Source organism: Neopelma chrysocephalum, unplaced genomic scaffold (assembly GCF_003984885.1).
Source record: "Neopelma chrysocephalum unplaced genomic scaffold, ASM398488v2 Primary Assembly neopelma1_100, whole genome shotgun sequence".
In the NCBI taxonomy this organism is placed as follows: domain Eukaryota; kingdom Metazoa; phylum Chordata; class Aves; order Passeriformes; family Pipridae; genus Neopelma; species Neopelma chrysocephalum.
In genome coordinates, this window is record NW_020897763.1 from 645082 (window position 1) to 669740 (window position 24659).

The window sequence follows — 24659 nt, forward strand, 5'->3', positions numbered from 1 at the left end:
TGGAGCCTGCACTCACTGTGCTCTGAGGACATGGGATGCAGCAATCCCAGCCAGGGATGCAGTGTCAGTGTCCTTGGCCATGGCAGGAGGTTGGAAAGAGATGATCTTTAAGGTCTCTTCCAACCTCAGCCATTCTGGGATTCTATGACCCTCTGCATGACCCTCTCCCCGTGCCCAGTGCTGGAGCCTGTGCCCACTGCTGCCAGAGTGTAAGGGCAGTGGAGGACAGGGAGGGGGTCTGCACAGCCCCTCTGTGCCCGGGGGACCCCTAGAGCAATGTGGGCCTGCTGAGCCAGGCTTTGCAGCTGGCAAAGCTGGGAATGCCCTCTTTGCTCAGGCTGAGCGTGGTGGGAGCACGTGCTGCCTTCCCCATCGAGCCCCCTCGGCTGCTGCCAACCCCTGACCCGGGGATGCTCCAGGCTGGGAAACCATTGATCATCTCTGCAGGAGCCCAGCAGCCCTGACGCCCCTTCCCCGCTCTCATCCCAGCCCCGGGCTGTGTTCTGAGGAGCAGCCGGCAGCCTCTGCACGGAACAGGCTCTTTATTGCCTCTTCAAGGGAGCTCTGCTCCGCGGGGGGCAGGCTCTGAGGAAACGCTCAGCTACCGTCATTACAAGAGGCCTGAGGGGCTTGGGGCTTTGGTGTAAAGCCTGGGGATTTTGGATAAACACAGTTCTGCCTGTGCAAGTGTGAGGTGCTGTGGATGCCCCCCTCTCCGAGGGCTGGGGTTTGTTGGGGGAGCTGAGATCCCAAAGCTGGGCTAGCTGGGAGCTGCTGGCCTGTCTGCAGGGGAGGAAGAGCTGCTTTTGGGCAATGACTTGAGCTCTGGGTTTTACCTGCTGACTTGTCCATCACGCAGTAATCAGGTGAGTTCTCAAAATACACCAGATCTGTTTTCGTGGGCTTCCTGAAGTTCTTGTTGGCCACTGTGAAGCCGGTGCCGTCCTGGTTCATCGTCACCTGGATGGCCCCGTTGTATTTCTTCCTTAGGTAATCCCCTGTTTTTCGAAAATCTGACATTGCCAGCCAACAAGTCCTTAGTGTGCAGGAGCCGCTGACCCCGTGGCATTTGCACTCCAGCTTCAGGAAACGCTTCACAGCCTGTGGGAAGAGGGATGTGTGAGGACTGGTGGTCACCCTGGGTGCCAGGCATTGCACCAGTGCCTGCTCATCCCTGGTGCAGCTTATCAGCTCTTGGTTGTGCGGTATGGGCTCCTAACGAGGGAGAGGGGCTGTGTATGGAGGTCACTGATGCAGCAGCAGCAGGGACACATGCTGGGGGAAAAGGTAAGCAGGGCCCTGCCACCTCCATGGGGCCATTCCCAGGGCAGAGCGTGCAGGGGAGCACTGGGAAGGCAGGGCAGCATCCAGCCCTCATCCACAGTAGGACCTGCCCTCCACGGATACCAGAGTCCTGCTTCTATGCCCAAGCTGTTCCCTATGGAAGGTCCAGGTGGGCTGGCGGGCACTGGGGGTTCACTCACCATCCTCCCACAGCGGTTGTTGTGCAGGTTCATCAGTGCCCGGGCATCCTTCACCTTCTTCTCCTTGGCGTCCACGAAGGCTTTGGCGAAGCGGATCCCGTAGTTGATGTTGTCGCTGCAGCCGCCCCAGTCGAACTCCCCGCGCTCGTCCTTGGAGCGGCCCCTCTTGAGCGGGTCACAGCTGCACACCTTGAGGTCCCCCTGGCTGCAGGCCCGGGTGATGGCATAGACCACCCCGGCCGAGGAGATGGCGTAGACAAAGGCGGCCTCCCTGCTGCCTGGAGCGGGGAGAGGAGCAGGGACGGGCAGTGAGCGTTGGCCAGGCTGGGCCAGGCTGTGCTGGGCATCTGCAGCCCATCCTGTGCATGGGTAAGCCAAACCCACTGCTGGCTTCCCCGGTGCCCTTCTGACCAAGGGGAATTATCAGGAGCCATGCCCACATGTGCTGAGTCTGCAGGACCAGCCAGCACCCTTCAGCCAAGGCCACCTCCCTCCCTCCCGGGGCGATGGAGAGCATGGAGCCGGCGCCAGCCCCGGCTCTCCCCGCGTGGCACGGCTTGCGCCTGCTATTTTATGTCTCTGCTTCAAGTTCGCAGCTGTTTTTATAACGCTGTAAAAGAAGCTGCAAATCAAAACCATGCTCGTCTTCATTTCGAGGAGCCTTTGAAAGCAACTTCAAAGGCAGCAGAGCTCTCTTTGGGCCTCGCAGGATGGGGCTGTGGCAAGGAGCTTTCATCATTCCCCATCCTTTGCCAGGAGAGGATGCGAGCGGGAGGAAAGGTGCCCTGATGGGGATGGAGAGGCTGAGAGCAGGCAGGCTGCAGCACAGCAGGGTGAGTGCTACACCCTGGCATTCTAGTCCCTTTCTTCCCAGCCAGGTCCTTGTCAGGGGTCTGGCTTGTGGCTCTGCTGCTTGCCCACCCCATGGGCAGCTGCCCCATCCCCCCGCCAGCTGGGAGCAAGCCCCCACTCCCTCCACAACACTCACATGTCCTCCATATGAGCTGGGAGTGGGAAGGCTCTTCCAGCCGCCTTTGATTTGGAGGCTGCATGGCTGGATGCTCCAGCACAGCACGGGATGCAGCAGCATCTGTCCCGCAGTGCCGCTGCCTGTGCCGGTGCTCCCGCGGCCCATTCCCTGCCGGAGCCCTCCCAGGGGCAGCTGGAGCCCCTGATGCTGCTCCTGCTCTGGGACTGCCCCATCCCTGTCCCCATCACACCTTTCCTTGGGTACATCCCTGCTTGTGTTGTATCTGTCCCTCATGTGGAGCAGGAAGGTCCCTCCTGGGCAGGGGCTGTGCCCAGCCCTTTGCTCAAGGCTGGCACCTGCCCCATATCCATGGTCCTCCTCCACCTTGGAGCCCGAAGCGAGGACTGGAGCCGTGGCTCTGCCTTGCCTCCCTTGCCATGCAAGGGAACAGCCAGTTCCCACGTGAATTGCTGAGTCCTGGCCAACCCTGCTCTCCAAATATTTATATATCCCATTACTGTTTACATATGAGCCTGTTCTCCGGAGGTGTCTCCTCCTTCCCCCTTCTCCCCCAGTGCTCCCCCTGCTCCATCTCATGTGGTGCAGCTATTCCAAACGCAGTGCTCTTCTCCCATTACTGCTTGATTAATTTACAGGGAAAAGCAAAGCTCTCCTAAGGGAGTAACCCAAGCCACCGGGCACGGCAGCCCAGCGAGAGGAGAGTCTCCCAGGAAGACAAGGGTGGGAAGGGGATGGGGCAGAACCTACTTCGCAGCATGACCCGGCCGAAGACGGTGTGGTCCCGGTCCAGGGTGCTGCAGTTCCAGCGGTGGTGCCGGAATTGGTGCTGGCACTCCCGGATCCACTCCTTGGCTCCCTCCCCGACCGACTGCATGATGTCGGGGTACCTCTGGCACAGCTGCCGCTGCTTGTTCACCAGCCCGGGGATGTTGTCGCAGATCACCCTCGCGCCCAGCGCCCCGATGTACCTGCGGGAGAGAGCAGTGCCACGTTACTGCCCTGCCTGCAGGGAATCTTAGACTGTCCTGAGCTGAAAGGGACCCACAAGGATCATCCAGTCCAACTCCTGGCCCTGCACAGGACAACCCCAAAATCCCACCCTGTCCCTCAGAGCGTTGTCCAAACCCTCCTGGAGCTCTGGCAGCCTTGGGGCTGTGCCCACTGCCCTGGGGAGCCTGTTCAGTACCCAACCACCCTCTGATATCCAGCCCAAATCACCCTCCTGATATCCAGCCCAAACTGCCCTGACACAGCTCCAGCCATTCCCTCAGGTGCTGTCACTGCTCACAGAGAGTAGAGATCGGAGCTGCCCCTCATGAGGAAGCTGCAGAGCCCGATGAGGTCTGACCTCCGTCTCCTCCAGGCTGAACAAACAGAGTGACGCCAGGTCCTCACTCTGCTTGGGGGTCTTATATTGAAGCCCACCTTCCCCTCTTTCCTTTCTACCTGTGTCACAGCTGCTCTGGGCTATGCCCAGGGTGTCCCCCCACAGCAGTGTGCCCCTCTTGCAGCATCCCCTTGGTGTGGGCAAGCTGTGGAGCACATGGTGAGACCTGCCCGGGGCTGTGGTTCAGACAGGCAGGACACAGGGACAGGGCACTGCTGAGCCATCACAGCCACTGGCCTTCGGTCCTTGTATTCAGTATAATGGGGTGGACAAAGCTCTGCTCTGTGCAGGGAAGGGGTCTGTGCCCCAGGAGACAGCCAGCTGTGAGTGCTGCGAGTCCTGGGATGAGCCCCACGAGCCTGGGCTCTGTCAGCTCCTGGGGTGGCAGCAGAGGAACTTGCTGATGTGCAAAACCTCCCTCCCACCCTCTTCCCTACATCCCAGCCCTGCCTGGCCCTGCTGAGCACAGCAGGATGGAGCCCAGCTGAGCCCAGTGTGGCTGGTGCAGGCTCTGCCCTGTCTCCTGCTTGCAGTCTGTGGGAACAGTGTCCATGGCACAGGCACCTGTGCCATGCTCAGGTAGAGAAGGAAGAGAAAGAGGACCAGGCTTCACCTGTTGTTGCTACAGTCCTCACTCACACTGTTATCCCCCAGCTGTCGATTCCTCTCTGTGCACCTCTTGCACTGGTGAACACTTGTGATCACGCCCTGAAGTTGCACAACTGGGAGAACTGTGTCCCCTATCCTGGCTGTGTCCCACCTGCATCCCTGTGTCCCACCTGCATCCCTGTCCCCCCCCTGCAGCAGCAGGAGAGAGCGGGAGCTCGGTGCAGGAAGACAACGCACAAACAACAGTCTGGCAGAGCCCGGCTGAGCCCCGTGGGCAGTTTTCCATGGCCACGGGGGAGGGACCCTGAGCTCTGCCCCGCACTCTCGCACCATCCCGGACAATGGCAGCAACGTGGAATTTTCCATCCCGGTCAGCTCCCGCCTGCGCCACCCTCTCGCCCCTCTGGCTGCTTGTGCTGGAGGATGATGTTTGCTGCAGAGCACGGAGCTGGGATTCTGGCTGGAAGGGATGAGGTTTGGGTGGGATTCAGATTTTTTCTAGCCCCCGGACTGGAAGTAAAAACCTTCCTTTAATAATAATAAAAAGCAATAAGCTCGGACAATATTTCATTGTCTCTCTCTGGCCATGTTCTATCGCTTCTGTCCGCCCCAGAGAGAGCTCCCAAGCTCAGGAAAGCCCTGCAAGCACAGAAAGCAATGGGATCTGTTCCCCTTTTTAAAATATTTTGTTTAAATGCTGGCAGAAGCACAAGGTCATCTCGGGCTGGAGCTGAGGATAATAAACCCGGCTCCCCACGGCTTTGTGAGCCCAGACTCAGAGGGGCAGCGAGCACTATTGTCCCAGGCATGCTCACCAGCCTTTCATCCTGCACCAGAGGGACAGGGACATGGCAGAAGACTTTCAGGAAAGAAAAGCCAATGGGAGCTCATCAAGCAATGCAAACTGAGGGTATTTTGTTGCCTTGCTCGTGCCAGGCTGTGAGAGCAGCTGGTGAGTGGGGCAGGGAGGACGAGCACCCCACCAGCTGAATAAGGCACGGTGGTCTTCAGCAGGGCAGCAGAGGTCCTGTGGGGAAGTGTGGCCAGGTACCTGGCCCTAAATTCTTTCTGCCCAGCAAGGATGGGGGTGGCTGGCCTGTCCCTGCCTGTGCTGCCAAGGGCAGGGATGAGGTGCTGGGAGGCAGCGGGTTGCAGGATGGAAGTTCAGCAGAGCCAAAGCTCCCCTTTGCTGGGGAAGCTGTAGAAGGTAAAATGTTCTGTGATGGGCCACCTCACCAGGGACCTTGCAGGGCCCCTGTCCCCTGTGCTCCTGAGCTGGGGCACTGGTCTCTGGGCTGGCAGAGGAGCTGCCTCCCGGACAGGAGAGTGACGGATAAAGCACCGACTAACACCATCCCCTGGGAGACCGAGATCAAGGGAAACCCTCCAGACAAGATAAACAACAGGCACTCCCTTTTTCACACTGGAAGCTAATTACTTCTCCTTAATTCTCCTGCCAAACACCCAGATCAGAGCAAACATTATCAGCAGGAGAAAGTGGAAGGAGAGCAGGGCGAAGGGCACCGACCACCGTGTGGGTCCCAGACCCACTAGGGTCAGTGGCTGCATCTCCCTTTGCCTGTGGCTGAGAACAAGCAGTGTATTTACAGCAGTACCTATAGGATTCCATCAGAAAGGGGAAAGTTCCTCCCATGTCCTGGGAAGGCTGTGGTTATCTCAGCAAGGCTTGCTGAGAAAAGCTCCAGTTGGGCTCAGTTACTCTAAAATGCAGAGACAGGGAACATCAGAAAATTCTGCCAAGCAGAGCTTTGGGAGGGGAAAAAACCCAAACATTTGTTTTGGATGGATGAAAGCATCCCTTCCGATTTTATTTCTCAAAGCCTGTGACATTTTAAAAACACTGCAATAGGAAAGACAATGGATGTTCTGAGAAGTCCCCAGCTGCCTTATCAGAACCTCGTTTTTAAAAGAATGAAGCTGTGCTGGAAGTGGCACATTTCTATGCAATGCTGTACTCTGGGGGAATCTCTATTTTTCCAGCTAAAAAAAAAACCACCAAAACCCAAGGCATGAGTTCAGAAAAGACTGTGAGAAGGAACTGCTCCTGATGCTGGTGGCTGCTCAGGCCTGGACCTCATGGCTGGGAGGAGAGAGGCAGACCCGGGCAGGCTGCAGTGAGGAGGAGCTGGGAGGGAGGGAGGGAGGGATAATTAAGTACATGTGGGGACAATGATCCTCCACCCTGTCCAGCGGGGTTCCTCGGGCTGCTGCCTCTTGGGAGCTCCTCATGCAGGTCCATAAAGCCTCGGCATTGCCCTTGCCAAGAGCAGAGTTGTTTGCCCAGCTCGGGTGAGGGGCTGGCACAACCCCTCTGACCGCCTTTGCCCGGCTGATGCTGCAGCGTTCCCTCTCGCCGATCGGTGTGCAATCCCAGGCTGGGTGTATTTCCCACTTTCTCCCAGAATTCCGCTGCCAGGAGCCGGGTGTGAGCCGCCCGTGCTGCGGGACACGCTGTGCTGCACACATAGCACCGGGATCTCCCGCCCTGCTTTCCTCTCTTCCCGCAAGGCAGCAACAACGGAGGATGGAGATTTGGTGTTCCCAGGGCAGGTGCTTTCGGAGCCTGCGAGGTCAAGCCCTCCTCTCTCTCTCCCTGCCAGCCTTCCTCCTCCCTGCGAGTTGCACGGATGCACATCCAGCTGCAGCGAGCTCTTCCCAACATCCCGCGGAGCGCCCGATGCTCGAGGGAACCGGAGACGAGCGTCACGTGCTGGCTCCCCGTTGTTGTTCTTGCGGAGAGTCTGCTGACTTCGGCTCTTGTAAACAAGGAGAAACCTAAATTGCTTCTAAGATAAACATGCAAATCAGAGGCAGACGCATCTATTTACTTGGCAGCGTGCGGGCTGCGCTAACCCCCTTCCGCGGCTCGCCTCCGTGCTGGATGTGTGCTGCTCCCGTGCTTCCCACAAGAGCCTGCGCGGCTTCCCGAAGGACTCGCAGGCTCCGCGGGGTGCTCTGCCCCGTGTCATGTCTCTGCCCTCTGCTCTGCTGCCAGGCCGAGCTCAGACTGAGCTCGGAACAGTTCCAGAGCTTTCCATGTCTGTTCTCCTTGTATGTGCAGCTCCCTGAGGGTTAGGAGGAGATCCCTGCAGTTCCATGTGGGCTGTGAGTTCCTGGGATCTGCTGCATCTTGTCCCAACGATCATCTCCCAGTACACCTCGTTCCTGCTCCACCTTCACTGGGCTGGAGCCTTTCTGGATCCCTAAACTGTGCTTTTGGCCATGACATGGAGTGTGCAGCTTCCTCGTTAATGGGAAAAACCAAAAGGCTCAGGAAAAGCTCTGTAAGTGCAGCAGTGGGGAGATGGAGAGCATGGCCAGAGCCTAAGGCACCTCAGCAACAGGCAGATGGGAGTTTCTGCTGCTGGAGAAAGGTCACCTCTGTGGCAGCCCAGACCAGCCAGCCCCAAATGTCTCAGCCAAGTGAGCAAATCCATTGGGTAGGTGCTGAGGGAACTGTAACTCCACAGATCAGACCAGGAGGACGCTGCCGAAGGGAATTTAGTTTCCCTTTCCTTAGATATAAACAAAGCCCTGCAATATAGACCTGGGATACCTCCAGGACAGGCTGAGCTGGGGCCATGCCACTGTTCTGCACTCACTGGGAGATATCAGGTAGGAAATGTCTCTTAGAAAATGAGGTTTTGAGGAAAGGAATGCATGTCATGGGAATTGGTAAAATTACATGGAATCAGAGCTTGCTCTTGTTGCTCTCCATAATGCCAAGGTGTTCCTGAGAAATAAGTGAGTGCCCTAATGTTGTTTCTAATAAAACTTATTGTAGATGTTGCTGTGCCTAACATTGCATTTTTCAGCATTTCCAATGCCTATTTGAGCACAACTTGGTTTCAAAAGGGAAATTTTTGGAATTGCCATTCTCGGGCAAATCTCAACATCTCTGAGCTCTGAATTAAAACAGCTGCTGAAACATCGGAAGTTCCCACTGTGGGGAAATCGGGGTTGCACCAACACCATTGAAGGCACAGTTTTAAATTAGATTAATAGAAGCTGAGCTTAACTAAAATCGCTGTCACAGCTTCACATGGGAGAAGGATGTCCATGCAAGCAGCTCTGGTGATGCAGTGAGCCAGGATCCGGGTGCAGGGAAGCTCAGGGAGCTGCTCCCCAGCACACAGAAGGCTTCTTTGCTGTCACTTGTTAATTCAGAGTTTGTGGGTGAAAACCTGAGGATCCCAAAACTTTGCCAGCTTTGCCAGAGCTCCCTGTTTGGTGTTGGAGCTGGGAGGGAACAGGAGAGTGGGAAGATGCAGCACCAGGGGCAGGAGGGGCTCTGGCCAGACACAGCACCGTGAGCGCGGTCAGCAGGGCAGCATCAAGGGATGCTCCTCCAGCCCAGAGGGTCTCAGCACAGGCAGCAGGCTTGGCTCTGACATCCCAGGGAATGGCTTTTCAGCTGGAGAATTTGCCTTTCCTGGCACTGCCGCTCCCCACCAAGTGCAGGATGTGCTCAGCTCAGGTAAGGCAGCCTGGACACCTGAAATCCCTGGATCCCCACCCATGTCGGCTCCTCCTGGGGGTTCTGAACACTCTCTTCTCTTACAGCAGTACAGAGAGGCAGAGCACCACTTGGGGGCTCTGAACCTGACCAGGCCAGGTTTAAAACAGCAAAAAAAAAAAACCAAACCAAACCAAACCAAAAGAGTAAGTGAAGCACTTGGGTGGTGTCCCTGCCACGCTCAGTGTGAGTCCTGACCTGGTGTCCTCTGAGGGCCACCAACTGCCTGTCATGTGTCACTCTCCCACCTAATATGAGTCAGGTCAATAATCTGAGCATCACTTGGAAGAAATGCTGGGATTGGAGCTCTTCCACATCTCCCATTGATGCCATCAGCTGAGCTGTAACAGGGCCTCAGAACCAGCCCAGGATGTTCCCCTCGGTGCTGCTTCTGCTTTTGTCCCCAAGTGTGCCATGACACGGTCAATTGTGAATGGTGCCTGCTCCCAAAAGCATCTCTGGGAGGGGCAGCCTGGGGCTGGTTTAGGCTCCAAGGTTGTTTTCAGCTTTGGGGATTTCTCCAGGTCTATCTGAAAACCAAGTGCTGCAAAACCCCAGAGTTCCCCTTGTCTGTGAGCGGGGGAAGTGTTGGTCTGGCTGTGCCTCTTCAACCTGGCCTGTGTCCACACACTGTGCCACTGAGGACATCTCCAACCTCCTCTCCTGGAGAAGTGCTGGAGGATGGCTCTGCTGTTGGGGGTCCCAGTCCTCCTCTCCTCAGGCTCAGCTGGTTTTGCTCAGGGCCTCATTGCTGCCAACTTCTGCTCCAAGACTCTGAGGCTGAGATGAGAGCGTGCTCTGGCTTCTTGGTGGCATCAGAGGCTGTTGGAGTCCATCCCCTGGGAAAAGTGATTCACCTCCCAATTGCTCTGTAACAGCTTTGACAGTCCTGAAGGATCCACCTGGAAGCCAAACTATCTTGGCTTCTGTCCTCTTCCCATCCCATTGAGTCCACACAAAATCCGTGTTTTGGTGGGAGGCTGGAAAGCTCTGGGCAGCTATTGGAGGTGCAGATAGGATCAAATCCAACATCCCTGCCTCTTTGCCTGATAAAGAGCAAATTCCAACATACCTGGCAGCATTTCACCTCCTCAAGTTCTTTGCATACTTCCCAAGGATGCTGCACCTTCCTTCCTCTGCTCTCCCTGGCTGTGGCAGACAATTTACAGCCACCTGCCAAGTACTTCGGGTTGCAAGGTGCTATAGACATCTGAGATATTATTTTAGTATTACAAACCCTGAGTATTTTATTAAGCCCCACTGGGAACAGGGCCATCCTGGCCTGCTGGAATTGTTAACGCCTTGGAATGATTAATAGTCCTAATTTCCTCACTTAGAGCCACTACTCTGCATGTTGAGAGCGTTAGTCTCACTTGAATAATTTTTAACATTGTCCTGCTGAGCCACTACCAGTGCCATTCAAGGGACATATTTTTCATTTTGGGCACCATTATCTTTCTGTTTTTTGTGCATTCCCTTTTTCCAGTTGTCTGCCTTTGGATCCTGGTCGGAGCCCCCTCTCTGTGGTTTCCCTGCACCCCCGTGCAGTCAGTGGGATGTGGTTTCTGTGGGAAGGACTGAAACACTGAGGTCCAGGGGAGATGGAGCAGATGGGTGCCATGCTCTGCTGTCCCCTGGGTGGATGTGGGAGGGTTTGCTGTTGGCATCTTGCGTGAGAGTGACTTGGAAATTGAGGTCTCAAAACTTCACTCAGCGCTGGGTGAAAGCTGGTCCTTGGGGCATCGTTGGCAGTGCATGAATACATAATAGCTGCTCATCAAAAATATGCTTTATCCTTAAGTATCAATTTTTTTTATCCCAAAGCCCTTTGCTAATAGGTGGGGAGTCTCTGGTGGTAAAGTTGGATGTCCAGTTCTCTTGTCCAGGGCACATCCTGTGTGTTGGGATGCTGCTCCAAGCAGAGGCTGCGATTCCACGGGATCTGGCCCAGCAGAGATTCTCCTCACAGCACTGCTGAATCCCACATTGGTAACAGTCAGAGCTAATGAGTTTGGAAGAGCAGAAGGATTTTTCTCCTTCTGCATTTCTTCCTAAGAAAGATTTGCTATAGGTGAAAATGACCCCAATGACAAATGGAGTGAGCAGCACGGTTGGGATTGTTGTAACGGCGCGGAGCGACTGAGAGAACCCATCTGTTCCATCCACCCCGACCGAGAACACCAGGGCTGCTGCAAAGGCCACAGGGTTCATTCCCCATCAGTCTGACGTTACTTTAAAACTTATTTTTCACAGCAGGGCTGCCCGGACAGCCGGAGCTGCGGAGCGCCTCGGGATAAAGACTTCCCGGTCACTGACCTCCTGCTTTTATTGCCATGCAAAGTGCTCTGCAACAACAGACTGACAGCTGGGGCGAACCCCTGGAGATCCCCCGGGCCCTGAGTGCTGCACATCCTCTCCCCTCTGAGGTGGGACCTTGTCCCCTGTCCCTGCCCATGGCAGAGGGGTTGGAGCTGGATAATCTTTGAGGTCCCTTCCAACCCAAACCACTCTGGGATTCTGTGATTCTTATCTTGCCTGCAGCAGTGCCCAGACTGAGTGGATAATGAATGGGGGCACTGGCACAGAGGGAATGGTTCATCCATGGCACAGGATGGCATCAGAGCTATGGACACACAGCCCTCAGAGCCCCCACATTGGCTCAGAGAGGGCTAGTGAAGCCTTCTGGGGCTGCTGTGTGTCTGCCCTGCTGAGACTGGCACGGAGGGGAGGCAGCAGCACCCCCAAAGGGTTACAGGGCGGGCTGTGGAGCTCCTCCGTGCAGCTGTCTTTCCCTTGGCTTAATTTCAAACATTCCTATTGATGCTATTTCCCCTCCCACACACCTCAGCGTGATGCCTGTTTAAATGAGCCCCTCTCTCTGATATCCTCTGTCCACATGTATGTGTGGCTCCATTTCTCCATCCCTGCTTGTGCCCATCCACTGCTCCTGGGCCAGGAACCAGCACTGGTGTCGCAATGGAAACATGGCAAACCCCAGAGAAGAAGGGCAGTGGGATCACCACTCCTGCCATCCCATTGGGGTGGGAATGTCCCCTTCTCCACCGGCAGTGGGGTGTCCTTGTCAAACCCTTGGCCAGAGACCAACACCATGTCCAGGGGTTGCTCTGGCACAGTGGGAATGACAGTCACTCCTGCTCCATGGTTTGCCCTTTGTGTGTTTTCCATGCCCATGAACACGCTCCTCCTTCCCTGGCCAAGGAAGGCACCCGGACCATGGTGGCTGCCTGACTCTGAACTGGAGCATCCCTCAAAATTCCCATCTGGGCATCACGCCCTGGAGCTCAGCAGCTCCCTTGGAGCCCCCATACCCTGCTGATCCCATGGGCAGCCCTACGTGGTCCCACGTGCTCCCCAACCCGCACCCAAACTCGCGCTCGTCTTCCTTCCACAGATTTGTTTTATCTCTTTGGGAGCCTGATGCCTCCCATCTGTTCCAATGCCAGATGAAATTAAATATTTGTAGTTTCCAAGGGCTGTGGTTAGCAATAAACAAGTTAGCTAACGAGGATTTGGTGCGCCGGGGGCCGGGGGGGTCCGTGTGTGTGAGGGTGGGGTGCAGGGGGGCGCGCGGGGCTTTCTCTGTGTACATTTTTCTCTAACCAAACCTTAATTTTAGAATGCTTTTCCACACCAGAGCAGCTCGCCGGGGCTCTCCACGGCGAGTAAAGCCCTACTTAGTTATTTACACCAAGTTTGTTTATTGCACAGTTTATGTTTATAAGCAACATTTGTCTAATCTCTCCCAAATCTTTCCAAAGGAATTTCGGAGGCCGCTTTTGGGGCCGCTTGGCCTCTCGCAGGGCGCCGGGGGCACAGCCCTGCCAGCCTCCAGTCCCCCGGCCCGCGCCGCTCTCCCCACCCCGGTGCACCACAAGTGTAAACGGGATTTAGGGATTTTCCCCCGTTGCATTCCTTCTTAATTTCTGTCTGTGTTTCAGCTGGTATTTTGTTGCTAAGTAACACTTGGGGGTTTGGAAGCGTTTACACGAGGGTGCTGCTCCCCGCGCGGCCGCGGCCATCCCGCTCTCACCCTCAGTCACGGCGGCCTGGGAGCGTGGCCACGGCTGCACTGGCCACCACCACGGTGTCCCCAGCCCGTCCCTTCTGCCCCCGTGGCACTGGTCTCACTATGCCATGCCCTGAGCACGTGCACAGCCACACACAGGCACCCACAGCCACTTTTTTGGATGCCAGAGTTCACCAATTCCTGGCGTTTCTGCGGGGCGGTTGAGCCGGGCCCTGACGTCACCGAAAATTAATAATTTGCAGTTGTTTAGAAGAGACATTTGGTTGATATTTCCTTTCCATGTACTGCGATCAGAAGGGACCCGGTTTTTCCTATTAAACTACTTAAAAAGTTGACTCTGAAAATGAGAAGCATTTCCGCCAGTTCCACAAGTTTATTGTGTGTGAATCCCTAGAAGAATTTGGCAATAATAATTAAAATAAGGAACGATGATGCACCACCAAATGTATTTACTGTAGTATCAGCGGTGCTAAAGATGTGTTTGGAAACCTATGCAAATCACTGAATAACTTTTTCCCAAACCACAGCTGGTTGAAACCACTTTCAGCAAAACCCAATTTCGTCTAAACACACTATTTTATCAGAACTGGCACGTCCAGCACAACAGCGCTTGGTTCAATTTAGGCTTTTCTTAGGAATGTTCTGCTTTACAGAAGAGAAAGTTCGATTGAAAGTGTGAATTTTAGAGTTTAATATATTTCGGTTTTGATTTTTTGGGGTTTTAAAAGTAACGTATTTAAGGCCCTTGGGACCAGTTCTCCCTGCTGAAAATATCCAAAGGCACCGTGCCTGGCTGCACCACGGCTGTGGGGCTGCGTGGGGAGCTGCCCAGCCCCAGGTACCCCCTGCCCCAGCACCCCAGGGCTCCCCTGCTCTCCTCTCCCCTCGAGCTGCCAGGCAGGGATTGTCTGCAAGCTGAGAACACAAACTGCTGTGGGAGCTAAATGTAGCTTCCTCCAAACAAGCCACAGCTACCGAGGCTTAAAACGTGGCTGGTTTTCCTCCCGCTTGCTGGGAAGCGACATGTGCTTGGAATGAGGGCAGACCGCGGCGAAGTGGGGTTCGACAGCAAGGGAAATGGGTGGTATTTACACTCCTCCTAAAGAAAGAATTCTCACCCCTCAGGCAGCGTCCACGTGTGTTACCAGAACTGCCCAGCTCGGATGATGCTGTGACTGCTCCATACCTCCTCTTTTTCCGGCCACATTACCCCAGGTACCCACTCCTCAGCTCTGACGAGCCTCCCCTTCTCCTGCCTCCTCGAGAATGGTAATAATCCAACTTCTCCACTGTCCCTTCCTTCCTTCCTCAGCTTTTAGGATTTTAGCAACCTCACCTTGCCCGCAGAAACCGTCCTGCCTTCACCTGCCCTGCTGGGTGGGGGCAGAGCTGGCTCTGGAAGCCAGGCCAGTGCTTGTATCAACCTGAGACTCCCCAACAGTGACTCATTTTCTCTCCCAGTGCCCCGGGGCTGATCTGGCTGCAGGAGATCTCCTCTGGGCATGGTTGGGAATGGCACGGCTCTTGCTCCTTTGCTCAGTATGTGCCCCCCGAAGCCTGTCCTGCTCTCTGGCAGAAGCTGCTCCTCACGCCATCCACCTTTTGTGCCTGGTTGCCACCGGCTGCCTGAGCGGCACGTCCCCTGAGCAACCCTCTCTCTCCCAGCCCCACAGCTTTTTCATCTGCCTTCCTCACCCTGGAATCGCTCTCCCAGGGGATGCCAGCCCGGCCACGATTGCCACACGCCCAGACGTGCTCTCAAACACCGGGAATACTTGTGCTATCGGCGTGACTATGAAGTGCTCCCGGGCCCTCACAGAGTGCTCCACGGTAGCTGAGGAATTCCAGAAACCACTGTTCCCTTGCAGTGGCAGATGGGTTGAATTTGATTAAGTTCTGCCTCATCCACCGCGATCTGCTAATGATGATGAGATTGGCGTGGAAAACAGTGTTTTCCACAAGATTAGAGAGGATTTTTATAGGGTGGGGGACACTGAGAACTTTTCTGCAGCCAAGTATTTTTTTTCTCCAGTGTTGCTGAACTACTGAAGCAGCGCGAGGTCTCTCTTGGAAAACTTTGCCATCCTTGTTTTCCTAATTACTCTCATTCCGCATACATGAATTTTCATTGTTACAGGAACCGGGGCAGGAAGAGATTTAATTTCTAAAAGGCTCGTATTTTCTGTGGCATCATTTCTATCTGTAACAGAGCCTCACTTTATCCAAAGGAGGGGGAACAGCAACTTCTTCGCTTCCCGAGAGCTGTAATACAAGTGTGCGGGGCAACACCGCAGCCCGTAGGGATGGGGGAACACCGGCGGGATCAGGGTGGATCAGCTGGGAGCTGCTGCCGCTTCCCCGGTCTAAAGCGCACCGAGGGGCTCACCCTGCTCCCCGCCGTGCCCGGGGAGGGATGGCTTTTAGGGAGGTCACGGCGCCCGACAGAACGGGGGGTCCCCGCCGCAAGTCTCGGCCCCGGGAGAGGGGCGGCGGCGCTTTCGGGGCGCGGGGAACCAGGAGTGCTGCGGTGGCTGCGCCGCGGGGAAAGACCCGGCACCGGCACCGACCCCGGCGCGGTGCCGCTCCCGCCGCTCCGCTCCCCCCGCCGCGCTGCCCCGGGACACCGGCACCCCGGGACGCCGCCGGAGCCGCGCAGGTGGAGCCTCGGGAAAAGACGGGGAACCCTCACAGCCCCGGCCGGTCCCCGCCGGCTCCCATGGCCGCACGTCGGGCGCCGGCCCCGGCACGGCAGGGCTCGCTGCGCTCCCGCCGGCGCTGCCCCGACCGCCGCTCGGTCTTCCCCGTCCCCATCGCCATCCACGTCTCCATTGCCATCCACGTCCCCATCCTGTCCCCGTTCCCGTTCCTCATCCCTATCCCTATCTCCATCCCCATCTCCATCCCCGTCCCCATCCCCGTCCCTCGACCGCGCCCCGCGCAGCTCCCGCGGGCGGCGGCCCCGGGACCGTCGGGGCGGCGGCGCCGTCGCGGGGACTCACTCACCACCACGAGGAGTCGGCGCGGGGCGTCAGGGCGAGCAGGAGGAGGACGAGGGGGAGGCAAAGCCGGGGGGCCGCGCCCGCCGTCCGAGGGAAGGCTCCGCACTCCGCACGCCCGGGGGCCACGGCAATCCCAGGAGACGCTTCCAGGCGGTTTGGGCTGAGCATATCTCTCCGGGGCGGGGTCCAGACGGAGAAATGACCGGGGAGGGGGGTCCTGCCCGCACTTCCCTCGGGGCACTGCCCGTCACGGCCCCGCGGCGCGTCCGCCTGCTCCGCGCTGCTGAGCGAGCCCCGGCTGGGCCCCCGCGCCCAGGCTCATGCTGCTGCGGGGGGCGGCGGGGCCGGGCCGGGCCGGGCGGGGGGGGCAGCGGGGGGGGCTTCCCGCGGGGCTGCGGGGCGCTCAGCGGGGTCGGAGCCCCCCGAGCGGCGCGGGGCGGGCGGCGGCGGGGCCGGGCCGGGCCATGGAGGTCCTTGCGCGGAGGGCGAGGGCGCTCTGGGGATGGGAGCGCGGGGGCCGCGGCCAAATATTGCCGGCGCCCGCCGTGCTGCGGGCTCTCATTGGGCAGAGTCAGAGGCGCGGAGCCGCCGCTCCGGCCGGACCGACCCCCGCCTCCCCGAGGGCACGTCGGACAGCCCCCTCCGGGCTCCTGCCCCCGCCGCCGCCCCGCACCGGGGGCCGCTCCCACCGCCGCGCCCGCACCCGCGGGGGACGCGGAGCGGAGCCGCGGGTCGCGGCCGCCCCGTCGGGCCCCGCCCGGGGGGAAGGGGCGCAGCGGCGCGACGGGATGCGGGATGCGGGATGAGGGATGCGGGGGCACGGGGCCGGCTCCGCCCGCGCTCGCCCCCCGCCAGGTGTCACTGCAGGGTGGGAAACCGCAGGGTGGGCCGCGCTCCGCGGGGCTCCGCGGGGCTCCGCGCCCCGTCGGGGGCTGCGCCCGCCCGTCGCGGTGCCCGCGGCTCTGGTGCGGGCGGGAGTGGGCAGCGCACGGGGGTCGGTTTGCAGAGAGCTGGTGGCTCCGGTGCGGGGCGGCCGTGAGGGTCCCAGCAAGGGGGTGGAGGTGGTGCAGACCCCACAGGTGCCCGGGGACCCGCAGGCAGTGGTCTGGGGGCTGGGACACGATGGACATGCTCTCCCTGGGAGAGTCACCACCCGGCATCAATGTCCAAGCCCAGGCACAGCCCTTTGTGACAGTTTGGCGAGTTCTCTCCCACCTCTATGTGCCCCTGTCATCTGTGACTTCAAAAGATGGATGAGCTGCCCCGGGCACTCAACTTTCCTTCCTTTATCACCCTAAAAGTGTTGGCTGGCAGCTGCTGAAGACCAGCCCTACCTGGGAGCTGCCTCTTCCCCATGTGGTCCCTGTGGGTTTGGTCCTTCAACACCATGGAGGTGAGCAGGCATTTGGGTAACCTCTCATTGCCAGCACTTTCCTAATATGCCTAATTATTTACTGGGATTGTAAAACTCATTATCCAGCGGAGTCCTTTCTGCATTGCCAGAGCCCTCAGCTGCCCCCTCCCCTCATTCTGCTCTTTCCTTCCCATTCCTGTTGTTCAGATCAGAGAGCGACTTCCCCAGCCTGAGAGAAATGGGGACTAGAAGCTCACACTCGGTTATAATCCAATTATACTTCAGAAAACTGCAGTGACAGAAAGCTGGTGCTGGTGGGGTGCTGTCCTTTTGTCCGAGAGCCCACATGGAATATTGCATTACAGCTTATCCCTGAAGTGGTGGCACTGAAAAGGCTGATATTTATAGACTGTGAAAAGCTGTGAATTTGTTTAGAAGACCCAACCTAGCGGGCAACGTGCTGGGGGCTCTGCTGAGGCCATTTCATGGGCTCTGCTCTGTTAATGGGTTGTTTCACACAAAGAGAGGAGCCTGAGTTCTCTGTTTCTTGCTCTGATGGGGAGGGAAGGGGGGAGGTGACAAGCACCACGTTCGTGTGGGTGTGCAGGTCTTGGCTGTGACGTGGTGCTGGGCAGGAGACCTCTGGCTCAGGGGGAAACTCAGGATGAGGGCAAGAGGCAGCAGTGCCAGCCCTGGGAGGGGAGACAGGGTTGATGGGCGTCTGCAGGGGGGATCACAGCTCAATTTTGGTGTCGAAGTGAAATGCTCAGGCCGGGTTTCAGAGCTCTGCACCCACCGTGCTGAATTTCTCTGTCAACCTGGTGGCTTATCTTGATGCTCTTCTCCCTAAAACCCAACTGACAGCTCATGGACTGTCCCCTGGGTTTGTGTCAGGCTCTCCCTGTGCTGGGCAGTGAGGAGGCCAGGGCAGCCCTTGCTCCTCTGACTGTGGCTCAGCCGGGCAGAGCCTCGTGGTGTTTGATCTTCCATTCAAATTAGCAGCACTCAGGGTGTCTGGGTGCCTCGTCCACATGAGCTGTGGTGAGTAAATAAACAAGGCTCTGCTTTCAAAGGCTTTCACGATTCATTAACTTCAAAGGAACAGGGCTCTCTATTTTCTTAGCAGGTCGGTGGCTCCCCAGACTCGCTCTGGGTGCTGAAGGTGGTGGCTGGTCACGCTGGGAAGTTGGGGCAGCCTCTGCAGGGTCAGTGTCACACACAGAGCTGTGGCAAGGGCCAGAGGGTTGCTCCATGGCTGGTGTTATCCCTTGGGAGATGAGCAGGGTAAGGAAATGCACAGGTGAGGATGGTCTGTGGTGTTCCCTGCCCCAAGAAGCTGCTCCATAAGCAGCATCCAGCCTGCAGCGTGCCCAGGGCACCATCAGGCAGGGTTTGCAAGCCAAGGACGGGTACCAGATCCACCCCTGCTCTGCACAAGGCTCCCCTTCTTTCCACGGAGGCAGCGTGGTCTCACCTGCCCCTGCCATGTCCCCGTGGGTGGGGGTGCTCTGCTCCATGAGCCCAGCTCGCTCTGGCAGCGTGAGCAGGAGGTCACTCTCCCTCTCCAGCTGTCCCTGCCGTTGGATTCCTGCTTTGATTGTGCAGGCACAGGTGCTGGGGCTGTGCCAGGCGCGTGGAGCGAGCGGAGGTGGCAGAGGGATTGCTGCCATGCCTCCAAAATGCCCGTGCTGGGCACTGCTAGGAAGCTCACCTTTCACGTGGCAGCCCCAGGAATAACTCAGAGCCTTTGCATAATCACAGCTGCCTGGAACCCCAAGGGGAAAAATCAGTGTCCTGGGATAACCCTCAGTGCCAGGCTGGCTGACCTCCTGGGAAACCCATTTTCTGGGGCAACAAAGACCTATTAAAACATATTGATTGGGAACTTATTTTGGGATGGGTGGTGCAGCTTGGTCAAGCTCCTGAACTTGTGAAAAAGGGACCTGAGGGGGGCTGTGTGCCTTTGGGGGCACAACCTCTGTCAGGCTTGTTTCCTCTCCAGCCACAGCACAGCAGGGGACACGGTGCTGGACATTGTCACTACCCAGCAGAGTGACACAGCACAGCCCCAGGAGAGATCCGTGCTCGAGGCAGGGTGTCCTGCTCCCTGCTGGAGTCTCTGCTGCTGGCAGAGCTGGCCCTGGACCCCCATATTCCCCGCTGTGCCAAGAAGGATGCTCAGGAGAAGCAGTTCCAGCTGGCTGGAGACAGGCAGAGGAACTCTTTCTGGGGCAGGGAAGGGGTTCCTTGCTGAGGGACAGCACTGGGACATCACAGCCACGGGAACCCAGCGCTCTCTGCAAGCTGCACCTTGTCCAGCAAAGGCGTGGTGAGTGCTGAGCCCTGGCAACTCCAGCACTTGCCTGTGAAAGGAAGGCCTTTTATCCCCCAAAAGAACACGGCTCCCAACGGCCAAGCAGTCCCCAGTTAGCCCCTGGCTATACCCCCAAGGTCTGAGATGCTAAGAATACATTTTGGAGAGCTACAAATAACCAGGAGGATGAATTGACCCTTCGTTACAGCCCCACCACCATAGAAACAGGAGCCAAACAAACAGGCACGAGCCAGCCCTGTTAGCAGAGCAAAGGCATGTGCTTTGTTAGTCTATCCCCTGCTTCCCCTGTTAATTGCTTTGTTCCTTCTCAGATTAATTGATGAATTGCTGTGTGGACATGCAATGCCTGGCCTGGCAGCCACGTGGTGTGTGTAACCCTTTGGCCTCTGTGGATATGTGGGCACACACAGCATGGGGACATCCTCCCCTTCCTTGTGTGCCCAGCTGGAGGTGAGCAGCTCCTGCCTGAGGAACCTGGAAAGGTGTTCGTGTTGCAGGTTCGACTGCGAGCAGAAGTAAAGGTCAAATAGTGAAATTAAAACTGTGATGTCAGATCCAGGTTTCCACCCAGCAGTTTTTGTGCCTTCCCGGAGGAAAGTACACTGGAAAGAGCTGGTTTCCCATCACGAGACCCACCCTGCACCGTGGCATCAGCTTGGACCTGGCTCCATCCCTCCCTTCCCTGCCCACCAGCTCCTCCCAGAGCAGCCCCGATGTTCCCGAGCACCCAGATTCGGCCGCGTTAGTCAGAACTTCTAAGTCCCCGGAGGCCAGAGGTGGTGCAATAACACCTAAAAATACCCGAGCAGCCCCGGTTTCCGTCATCCTCCAGAGGCATCTGTGTATTGTGTGTGCGGGGAGAGCAGGACGGGGAGAAACCGGCCATAAATCCTGCCGGGCTCCGCTCTCGGCTGCTCCCTCTCCCTCCTACCGACGGCGGCCGTCCCGGGGCTGTCTGGCAGGCGCGATTCCCGGCTGTCATCGGCGGATCAGACGGCGCTGAAATTCGACAGGCCTGTGGAAAAACACGGGGTGACATCACGCAGAGACACCATCCCACTGATTAATCTCCGCGAGGTCAGCGGCTGCTTTATTTATAACCTGGGGAAGGGGTTTGCGGTGGGTTTTGACAGGGGTGGAGCAGCACGTCCCGCATCCCCGGAGCAGCCGCCTTTGGGGACACCTCTGCCTCTGCTGGACACCGCTGGAGCAGCTGGAACGGGGCTCAGGAGCACCAAAATCAAGCCTAAACCACTGCCAGGGTACTAAAGCCCAGCCGGAGGAACCAGTCCCACTGCACCTTTGTCTAGATTCCAGCTGTTTTCTTTGCTCCTGGAGTTCCTCCTCACCCTCCCCAGCAGGAACAGCTCGGCTCCCTCTCCCCCCCCCCAAAACACAGCACATCAAACTTGAAATGTTTTGTGAAACTCTGTCAAGCTTTGGGAGAGAGGGAAGGTGGTCCCTAGGGCCACAAAAATGTTCTGTTTCTTCAATTTCAAAACAACCTTTCCCATTTCCAATGACTTTTTGTTCTGTGTTTTTTTACATTTTCTTTCTCCTTTATGGCGCAAACCAAAATTACAGTTAAAATAATATATTTCGAGTTTATCAGTTGAAGCATTTCAAGCCATCCATTTCTCTGGGTTTTCTTTTACAGATAACCTGGAAAGCTCTGGGGTGGGTGATTCTGAATTGGAACAGGAACAGGTTTCAAAATGTTTTGCAAAGGCAGAACTTCATCTCTGCTGCCAAGTGGGAAGTGGCCAAGGGGGGGAAAAAAACCCTATCAGGTATATCTCTTGCATTGTTTCTAAGTGGAGAATTTTTCCTGTGATTAATGAAAATGGGGAAATAGGGCCAAATCCTGCACATGCTTTGACCACAAGGCTTGTACAAACACGCTGGTTGGGCTTTGGCTGGAATGACCAGGTTTAATTAGCTCTCTCCTATCTGGGGATGCGGGTTGTCGCTGTCAGTGCAAGGAAGGATTTATGTTTCCTTTTCCTCAGGAATACGATCGGGTGTCTCAGTATTCAGAGTAATCACCTCACTAATGTAAGGCAAATTTCTTATCCTACACCACTGATAGTGAGGGGGATGCTGCTGAGCCAGAGATGTGAGTCAGACAAGTGCCTGACGGTGATGAGGATTTACTGCTGCTGTCATGAACCCACACTCAGCTCCCGGACACTGGGGTCACCTTCTCCTGGGTGGAGGTGACCCACCTGGGCAAGGGTGACCCACTGTGCTTGTGCAGCCTCACCCCGAGTCCTGTGTGCAGTTTTGGGCACCACAATATAAGAAAATTGTAAAGCTGTTAGAGAGCATCCAAAGGAGGGACGTGAAGACGGTGAAGGGTGTGAAGGAGAAGCCGCACAAGAGGTGGCTGAGCTCAGTTGGTGTGTTCAGCTGGAGGAGAGGAAACAGGTCAGACATCATCGGGGTCTGCAGCTTCCTCAGGAGGGGCAGCACCAATCTCTGCTGTGGTGATCAGTGACAGACCCTGAGGGAAAGTCTGGAGCTGTGCCAGGGGAGCTTTAGGTTGGATCTCAGGGAAAGGTTCTTCCCCCAGAGGGTGGTTGGGCACTGAACAGGCTCCCCAGAGCAGTGGGCACAGCCCCAAGGCTGCCAGAGCTCAAGGAGTGTTTGGACAATGCTCTGAGGGACAGGGTGGGATTTTGGGGTGTCCTGTGCATGGCCAGGGGCTGGACCGGATGCTCTTTGTGGATATTCTTTGACTCTCTGAGTCTATTCTATCCACTTCCCTTGCTGTGATCAGAGCTGGCTCAGCAGCTCTGAGTTGCCTTTCCTTTTCTCTTGTGAGCCCATTCTGCAGCCCTGAGGGACTGAGCCACCCCAGAGCCATCTGCCAGGCCCCAGGGTGAGCGAGGAGCTGCTCCTGGGGTGGTGGCATCCTCACAACAGCTTTCCTGGTCGAAGTTCCCACGTTTTTTCCTTCTGACCTTTGCAGCAGGTGACACTGTGCCTCCCCAGACTGGATCCACCCTGGCTGCCTGCTCCCTGTTGCAGCCCCAGTGTGGTCACTGAGTCCTGATGAATCTCCACTGAACTGCTTGAGGTTTTGCAGCTTGGTGTGGCCGGGAATTTGGAAGGAGAAAGTAGGTGGAATAAGCGAGGAAGTGCAGAGAGCCCAAGCATAATTCCAAACTAGGGCAGGAAATGCACGGCACATAGCTCTAACCTTATCATCCAGGATGGATTTTAAGTGCTTCTTCAGTGACTCATCGTCCCTGAATGGGTTTGAAGGACTGTCTGCCGGGGAGGAAAGGCCAGAGAGCTCAGATCAGATAACAGGTTATTACAAAGCCCTCGCTCTGCCGTGGGGCATCTCCCAGGGCAGCCACTCTGTGGCCATGGGGAGGGACAAAATATGGCCTCTCAAGTGTGATTCAGGTGGGCAGGGGGTAGAGGACAGGGCCTCTTTCTCCTCTTGTTTGTCATAGAATTGTGGAGTGATTTGGGTTGGAAGGAACTTTAAACATCATCTTGTTCCACCCTCTACCATGGGCAGGGACTATCCCAGTGGATAGTGGACTATTCCACTATCCCAGGTTGCTCCAAGCCCCGTCCAGGCTGGCCTTGAACACTCCCAGGGATGGGGCAGCTGCTGCTTCTCTGGGCAGTTTCAACCATGCTGTAGCCTGGCTCCTGGAGCCAGGTGAGGATAGGGGCAAATACTGTCTGAAACACACGTTACTGAGCTAAACCTGGTGTAAAAAGCCCTCTCTGCATTGTGCCTTACATGAAAGATGCTGCTGTGGTTCAGAGGTTAACTTTTATCTTAAGCTCAGCTAGGAGCAGAAGAGTTTTAGCATTTTTTAAAATATCAGAAAAGTAGAAAAAAAAAGAGGACAAATTGTGATCTCTGCTACATTGGTATTAATGGGGAGAAATTTAATGGAAGTCTGTAGAAGCTTCTGATTTACTCTTGTGTGAGATTGGATAGAAATAGCCCAAAGAATCTCATTGCTGCTGCCCAGATTCAGCTGCACAGCAGAGAGCTATTAATGCTCTGTTTTCTTGCCTTTGGTCAATACATCTTGCAAGGCAGGAGGAAGCTGGATTATGTCTGCAAGTGTCCCAGTGTCATGCTATGTTGGATAATGAACTGGGGATAAATTGGATCAGCTTTTCAGTTGCCAGCCTCTCTGAAATCCAACAAGGAGTCAGGGCAGCAAGCTGTGCTTTCAGCCTTTGCTCTGATAACCTGTGTGCTGCTGTCGAGAGCTATTGTGGTGATTCCAGGCTGGAGCAGGTGAAAAGCATTGTTAACCTGGAAAATGTACAGCTCTGTTTGGCCTGGTGCTTCCCCAAAAATGTCTGGCCTGGTGGAAATCTGCTGTTCAAGGAAATAGAGATGTAATGAGAGCGGCCTCTCGCTGAGCTGAATTCGGGCTTTGCTTTTGACCTGGTTATCCAGTTAATCCTGGTGGGTGAGGAGTGTGGCTCGGGAAGCATCCAGCCTCTCTGGAGGAATGTGATGACCCTGAGGATGGGCACCTGAAGGTCTGTGTTTCCATGGAAATGGAGGGTTTGATCCAGAGTTACTAGAGAATGTTGAAAGGCCCCTGCCTTGGTAGCAGGGGTATCAGCCCTGGCAGGGGAGAAGACTTGCCAGCTCCTCTCCTGCCCTGTCTGGCTGTGGTGATGGGACACCCCTCCCCTGCCCAGCACCCTGCAGTGTGTGTGCCCCAAGGATCAGCCCCTGTGCTGCCAGTGGGCTCTGACCCACTCCTGGTGATGCTGGGATGGGATCCAGCTCCTCTGGCACTGCCAAGGTGGGATCCCAGCTCCACTGGCACTGCTGGGATGGGATCCCAGCTCCACTGGCACTGTCAGGATGGGATCCAGCTCCACTGGCACTGTCAGGATGGGATCTCAGCTCCTCTGGCAC

The 24659-nt window shown here is 56.6% G+C and overlaps 1 protein-coding gene across 1 annotated transcript in view; it reads right to left on the reverse strand.

The window, feature by feature from the left end:
• WNT2B (Wnt family member 2B) overlaps positions 1-16258 on the reverse strand; it is a 17586-nt gene extending 1328 nt beyond the window's left edge. The window contains exons 1-4 of the mRNA XM_027695002.1: positions 16060-16258; positions 3223-3443; positions 1485-1762; positions 837-1101 (exon numbers count right to left, since the gene is read on the reverse strand). Coding sequence (XP_027550803.1) covers positions 837-1101; positions 1485-1762; positions 3223-3443; positions 16060-16223 — 928 coding nt within the window. The 5' untranslated portion in view covers positions 16224-16258. The remainder of the gene's footprint in view (positions 1-836; positions 1102-1484; positions 1763-3222; positions 3444-16059) is intronic.
• Positions 16259-24659: the final 8401 nt, after the last annotated feature.